This window comes from Sinocyclocheilus anshuiensis, unplaced genomic scaffold (assembly GCF_001515605.1).
Source record: "Sinocyclocheilus anshuiensis isolate Anshui unplaced genomic scaffold, SAMN03320099.WGS_v1.1 scaffold112, whole genome shotgun sequence".
Taxonomy (NCBI): Eukaryota; Metazoa; Chordata; class Actinopteri; order Cypriniformes; family Cyprinidae; genus Sinocyclocheilus; species Sinocyclocheilus anshuiensis.
This window is the reverse complement of record NW_015557175.1, coordinates 2727173-2734916: the sequence shown is the minus strand read 5'-3', so window position 1 is coordinate 2734916 and position 7744 is coordinate 2727173. Positions and strand designations below refer to the sequence as shown.

General features: G+C 37.5%; 1 protein-coding gene and 1 pseudogene across 1 annotated transcript in view; both read left to right on the top strand.

Moving 5' to 3' along the window:
* The first annotated feature begins 424 nt into the window (after positions 1 to 424).
* Positions 425 to 5544, top strand: LOC107678380 (DNA-directed RNA polymerase III subunit RPC4-like; annotated as a pseudogene).
* Positions 5545 to 6467: 923 nt separating this feature from the next.
* Positions 6468 to 7744, top strand: part of LOC107678461 (gamma-glutamyl hydrolase-like) — an 8208-nt gene continuing 6931 nt past the window's right edge. The window contains exons 1-2 of the mRNA XM_016473736.1: positions 6468 to 6620; positions 6806 to 6917. Coding sequence (XP_016329222.1) covers positions 6521 to 6620; positions 6806 to 6917 — 212 coding nt within the window. The 5' untranslated portion in view covers positions 6468 to 6520. The remainder of the gene's footprint in view (positions 6621 to 6805; positions 6918 to 7744) is intronic.

The window sequence follows — 7744 nt, the reverse complement described above, 5'->3', positions numbered from 1 at the left end:
TGACACTGAAGACTGGAGTAATGATGCTGAAAATTCAGCTTTGCATCACAGGAATAAATTACATTTTAAAGTATATTAAAATAGAACACCATTATTTTAAATTGCAGTAATAATTCACAATATTGCAGTTTTTTTCTGTATTTCTGATCACATAAATGCAGCATTGATGAACAGAAGAGACTTACAAATCTCACTGATCCCAAACTTTTGTGTGTGTGTGTGTGTATATATATATATATATATATATGTTTATATATTATAGGTTTTGGACTGGGACAGAATAGTTGCATTCAAGCATTTGCTAACAAACTCCTAAAAAGCATTTGCATATAGAAGTTTTGCTTATGTTTTTCTCAAAGCACATGGAGTTTACATGTCAGCATGACATTTGAGGTAACATCTTTTGTTGTTGTTGTTAGCGAGGATGGAGAGCTCTGGTGACCCCAGTGGTCCTCCACGGACACCGCATGTAGGGGGATCCAGAGGGTTACCGATGGGCCGACGGCTGCCTGCTTCAATCTCTCCGGGACGCCTCTCCACAATGCGCTCCAGAGACCTCACGTTAGGAGGAGTCAAAAAGGTAAGCCATACATTATAGCCATACAAGACATTTCAGATGCATTATGCTGCATTTTAAAGTGTCTTTTTATCATTTGTCCTGCAGAAAACCTTCGCGCCCAATATTATTGGTCGAAAATCAAAAGAGGAGTAAGTGACAGACTTTTTTAGAACTGGTGTCTGTTTACCATTTATTTCTCAATATATCATCAATAATTCATTGTTGACATAATGAAGGCATCGACGTTACTTGCAAGTGAAGATGCAGTTATTTGTTTTACTTTGGCGCAGATTAAAGGCTGATGTAGGAACGAGACGGGATAAGAAGGATGTGGATTGAGGTCGGCAGCGGGACGGCCGAGGGAGGGGCCGAGGTCGCCCTGAGGTCGTCCAGTCCCATTCTATCTTTGAGCAGGGACCTGCAGAGATGATGGCCAAGAGGAAAGGTAAAGCAGGTCTTTAGAGGAGGATCTGAGAAATCGTCTGGCCAAGGACTGTGATTCGAGCCAGAGTATGTTACACTAAATGACATTAAAGCTGTAATGCTTTGTGTTGTGCCTAATCTTAACAACACCTTTTAAACATAGTAAAATCACTGTAACACACAGCTTATTGCTTTTATGCTCCAGCAGCGACAGAAAAATGTCCCCAATGATTAATAATAATTGATTATGTGTCCTGCTTTAACTAATAACAATTAACAGCTCTTCTGCTAATAATATACTGTAGTTAATTAGCCTTACTTTATGTTGTTTACAGTTGTCAAACAACATAACATTCAAATATTGTTCAAAAATCTGTGACATTATGCTCAAAAATACTGACGGTAATTCATTCAGATTTTAAGTCACAGGTGTACATACACTACTGTTCAAACATTTGTGGTCGGTAAGTTTACGTTTTAGTCTCTTATTCTCATCATTATTAAAATACAGTAAAAACAGGTATATGGTGAAATTGTATTACTATTTAAAATAACTTTTTTCTGTTTTATGTTAAAATGTAATTTATTCCTGTGATCATAGCTGAATTTCCATCATCATTTCTCCAGTCTTCAGTGTCACATGATCCTTCAGAAATCATTCTGATATACTGATTTGCTGCTCAAGAAACATTTATGATTATTATCAATGTTGAGAACATTTGTGCAGCTTAATATTTTTGTGGAAACAGTGATACATTTTTTTTTCAAGATTCTTTGATGAATAGAAATTTCGAAAGAACAGCATTTATTTGAAACAAACATACATTTTTTTGGAACATTATGTCCTTACTATTACTTTTTGAAAAGTATTTATTTTCTTAAAAAAAAAAAAAATCTTTCTGACCGCAAACATTTGAAAGGTAGTCTGTATTTACAATGGGTTTAGATGTTTATGGAAAAAATGGAATTATCAGGGAATTTTATAATTGTGCTTTCCATGCTTGTAAGTCATGAAAGTGTATAAAATCTTTAAAAATGATGGAAATCCATAATCAGATATTTAATTGGACCGAAATGTCTCTTTGTGAGTGCAGGCTCTATAAAATGATTTTAAATGCTAATACAATAATCAGTTCATGTTAAGCCAAATATTAACTTTTGGGTTGGGTGCCATATTGGTCAGTCAGTATCAGAAAGTTAATATTAATGTATCTGTATATATCTGGGGTGTTGTCTGGCATTGGCAACTTTTTTTTTCTTTATTTTCTTTTTTTAAGAACGATTGTTTAACTTTAATTATAATTAGCATTTTCTGTTGTGAGTTATCTTTCGTATCAGCGCTGTCTTCGTTTGTTTTATTTGATTAGGTGTATATGATGATACCAAAGAAACAGCAAACAGTGGCCCTTCACCCATCATCAACATCAAAAAGGAGAGAGAGACCGAAGAGGAGACTAAAGAAATCCTGCGCAAACTTGAGAAGGACAATGTATGTTTTCAAAAAAACAAACAACAACAACAACAGCAAAAACTCATTAACTCCAACATGTGCAGAACATTTATCTGGTCTTATTTCACCCTAAAATCAAAAGGGAGAAATTACAAATTCTATTTTACATTAAGAAAATAAATCTTACTTTAGTTCCAATAACATTGCATTGAGACATGATTTTTTTATAATAATAAGTCATATTTTTAACCTGAATTTTCATTACCGCAATGCAAAAAGTCTCATTTATATTACTTCACGACGGAAGTCGTGGCCTAATGGTTAGAGAGTCGGACTCGTAACCCAAAGGTTGCGGGTTCGAGTCTCGTACCGGCAGGGATTGTAGGTGGGGGGAGTGAATGTACAGCGCTCTCTCCCACCTTCAATACCACGACTGAGGTGCCCTTGAGCAAGGCACCGAACCCCCAACTGCTCCCCGGGCGCCGCAGCATAAATGGCTGCCCACTGCTCCGGGTGTGTGTTCACGGTGTGTGTGTGTTCACTGCTGTGTGTGTGCACTTTGGATGGGTTAAATGCAGAGCACTAATTCCAAGTATGGGTCACCATACTTGGCCACATGTCACGTCACTCACTCACTTTAGTATGAAAATAATGATCATATTGATAATAATATTATAATGCTATACTATCATGATAATACTATCATTGTAGTATTTCTGGTACTTTTTTTTCATAGGTGAGTTCGGCAAAAAAAAAAAATTCTCATGAGAATCACTACTGAAAAGAATGAGATTTAAAAACAAAAATCAAAAGTAAAATGTCCTGATGCTTTACATTGGGGTAGAATGTGATAAAGTCATAAAAACCCATCTTAAAGAGAGGCTTAATTTTCATTTTTTGCATTTTGGTTTTGGAGTGAATTATGTCCTGGGCCATGTTTTTATGTGATTCTCTGAAATACAAATATTGCCAATTGCTTAACTGAGAAAAAGAAGCCACCCACAAGCCTTTGGTTCTGTGTGCCGTAGTTTCTTGCTGACCCTCACCTGAGAGGAGAAAGAAGAAAGCTGTCCTGTGCAGCTGCCACTGGCTGTGTCTGGATGGGTCTTCAAAGAGGAGTTTAGTGAGGAGACTTTCAAATCAGGGAAGAACTCTTCAGATCCTGAGCCGATGAGCACAGACAGCACTGGAGCTGAAGTGAAGAGTACGAGAAACTTCATTAAACTTCATAACGGCACAAACTAGCAAACATCTTACAGTGTAGTCACATTTAAAGTTGCTCTGCGAAATTTCACAGGCAAAATCCAGCCATTTTAATAGGATCTGATACAACATTATTAGTTTTTTTGCCCACAAAATTTCATAGAACATTCGATAATGTGACCATAGCCTTGTCTTATCGTCTATCCCACCCCGTCTTCCTTCAGTCAAGCAGGAGCCTTTGGATATTCCTGAACCGAAGAAGGCGGAGCCTATGTTCAGACCACCACCCTTGCCCAAACCTGATTTGCTGCCTGATTTACTGGAGGTGTGGAATCACTGCAAAGAGGAGGAGCTTCTCTTCATGCAGCTTCCTGACTGTCTGCCAGGCCAGCCGCCCACCAGTGACGTCCGGCCCACCAAAACAGAGGTGCAGTCGAGCGACGGACAGACCATGGTGCAGAAGACCGAGACTCAGGTTGGCGCTGGCTAGGTTTAGGCCACAGACTCATGTCAGATTTTGCCTATACTCATGCGTTTTTTTTTATTTTCCTGTGTGTGTTTGTGTGTCAGGATGTATCTCAAGAAGAGAACACCTGTTGTCTTAAGGATCTACGGGAGGGTTTGGTGGGAAAGATGCTTGTAAGGAAGTCAGGCAAAGTAACGTCACCCTGGATGTGGCCCTGGGAACCACCTGCGCCTTCCTGCAGGTCAGTTACGCTCATCAGTACAGTATGTCACCCTCAGACCATCCAAGATGTAGATGAGTTTGTTTCTTCATCGGTGCAGATTTGGAGAAATGTAGCATTCCATCACTTTCTCACCAGTGGATCCTCTGCAGTGAATGGGTGCCGTCAGAATGAGAGTCCAAACAGCTGATAAAAACATCACAATAATCCACAAGTAATCCACACCACTCCAGTCCATCAGTTAACGTCTTGTGAAACGAAAAGCTGCGTGTTTGTAAGAAACAAATCCATCATTAACACATTTTTAACATCAAACTGTTGCTTCTGGCTAAAATACGAGTCTATTATCCAGAAAATTGCGTTCCCCAGTGAAAAAGTCGTCTCATCTGAATCGGGAAAGAAATATGCACAGATCAAGCACTGATTAAAAGAGAAAATTTATGTGTGGATCGCATTGTGATGCTTTTATCAGCTGTTTGGACTCTCATTCTGACTATTTCTATATAAATTGCAGTCCGTTACTGATCGCAGATTACATGACAAAAATTGTAGTTAGGAACGTAATCCATTACATTACATATTTTAGACAATATAATCAGACTACTTTTTGCTTACTTTTAGATGACTTGTGACCTAACTCGTTTATCACATTGATTTGAATAGGATAGTCTAGTACCATATTGATATAAAAATACAAAGAGTAAAAAAATATATCCCATTCATTGTAATTAGCAACATGAAATGTGAAAACCGTTTTCAATGGCAATGATTAATGATTTCTGAAGGATCATGTGACACTGAAGACTGGAGTAATGATGCTGAAAATTCAGCTCACAGGAATAAATTACATTTTAACATATATTTAAATAGTAATAATATTTCACAATATCATTGTTTTTACAAAAACATGAAAAAATCTGTAATTTGGAGCAGTAGTGTTTTTACTCTTGCACTACAGAGTCACTAACTGCAATTCTTTACAACTTGTGAATTTCATATTTTATTGAATATATTAAGATATATGATGGGGTCTTGAAAATGCGCTGCATAGAAACCCACTGTGCAATAATGTAGGCTATTTATTGATCTTTTTCCCCCTTTGTGTTTCAGAGGGACTGTACAGTAAATAACTAGTCAACTCATGAAGAGACATATAAACTGTCTGCTCATTATTTTATTTTAAGGCTCGAGCAGGAATCCCTGCCAGTGCTTCAGGCTGCTGAATGATTTCCTGCTGGCGTCCTGTTATAGCTACTGCAGTGACTCTGCCTTACATTCAGATTCAGCCCCAAACACACAGACATACATGAAGACAGAGACAAGGTCAGTAGGGAAAGATGCAATCTGAAATGTACATGTTTAGTTAAATTTATATCAAATGCAAATGGTTGAACTTACAAGCACTCAGGTTCAACTAATTGCATTTATAAATTTAAACTATAATGCATTTTTATTTCGTTCAAATACAAAAATAAGCACAGCCGGCATATCAACATTGAAATACGGTTGAAATACGATTGAAATAATGTCAGTTCTTGTTTCAACGTTGATACAACGTTTAATGCTGAATGGTTGAATTTAGTTCACATATTTTTGCCTACTCTTTTAAAAGTTTGCTGAAGTGTAGGCTGCTTCTTTTTCATAATTCAACACTTTTAACTTTTATGTGGCTTATTTCCAAATGAAACAATTCAAAATGCAAATGAAAAGTCATTTTTTGACTTTAACAAGTATGCATTTTAACTGTAGGCCTACAGTTTTTCTAAATTGTACACGAAATTTCCATTTGTATTTCTACTGAGGTTCATTTGTGGACTGTAAACTTATGCCTATGGGCAAGATTGCTGATGTCTCTATATTTCACATTACACTTCGTGATAAACACTGATTGTGTGAACGTTTGGGAAAATACAAGTTCCTAAAAGCATCAGGAACTTCTGGTCTCGTGTGTGGAAAATGCGGCTGCAGAATTTCTCCAACTCACCCAACAACAGTATTTTCCCAAACGAACAGGCATGAGCGGTATTTACTGTGTAGGCTAAACCTTTGTTTTCCTTCCTCCAAAAAGTACAAACCCCGCCCATCTAATGACTTCCCTCATAACTTTCAGTTCAGATACTATATGAAACATATTATGTGAGTGAAGGAGCACACAGCCTCAGCTGGCTTGACGTGGACAGGTGTGTGTGTGTGGACAGAATGGGCTTCAGTGCGCTCGTGTGCGCCTGTGTTGTAGCGCTGTGCGGCGCCGCTCCGTTTACACAGAGCAACGAGCCTGACAACGACAGACCGATCATCGGTAAACCTCATGCCTTCATATCTTATGTCAAACAGATGGACGGAGTTGTGCACTAAAGTATTACTCTAAATTCTAGTTTTGCTAACAGACTGAATTTATTTTCAGCATATTTATAACAACAAACACACGCTAAACGTGTGACTTACCTTTGAGCACATATGACTCACGATAAACTTCATCTATAGGGATTCTGACGCAAGAGGTTGATGATTATATGAAAAAGTTTGGAGAGACATACATCCCTTCATCATATGTGAAGTACATCGAATCCGGGGGAGCTAGAGTTGTGCCGATTAGGTAAGTCTAACGATCCGACTCATATTCAAAAAAAACGATTAATCGACTATTAATCGGACTATTCCCTTGTGAAAAAAAGAAGTAGGGGAGAGCTGGGCACAAAGTAAGGCGAGGTAAGTTGTAACACACCTGGTTTAAATATTTCCACACATGCTAGCATAACCAAATTTACAGCATTTACTAGTTGCCATATCAACATTATATAGAGAAAAAAAGTGCACCAAAATTCAAAAGTGTTTTAAAGATATCGCTGAACATTTTATTTTACCATAGTAGAATTATATTTCTGGCTTAAGTACATTTTTCATCTCAGTTTTTATTACTCATTTAAAATGAGACAAATCTGCTATTATTTTAATCTCCAATCTGTTATTTATCGGTCTTGTCATCCCCTCCTCCTGTGTGTGTGTATAAAATGTGTTCCCAGTCCCAAGTTCTGGGTCCGCTGATGAACGTCTTCCTGTGTTTGTCTCCCTTGGTGCAAATAAAGTCTTGGTAAAGTATTCTCCAGCGTCTCCTCGTTCCTCGTGCGTGTGTGCATCGTGACAGTTGTAACACTGCGTTACAACGTGCTATTCTATGACATTAGCTATGCAATTTACACTATTTACTTGAATACATTTTAATGATAAATAACAAGAAACAGGTGAATAAAGACTGACAGTCAATGTTTAATGTTAAGAAACTATTATTTCAAGACATGTAAAGCATTTTGGCTCGTTTATGTGGGCCATCCCAAGCATGGTTGCAATGTGTTCGTTGTCAAACTCCAAAATCAGATTATTTTTAATTCTTAAAAAACGCCATTATTTTATTTGAAATAAATA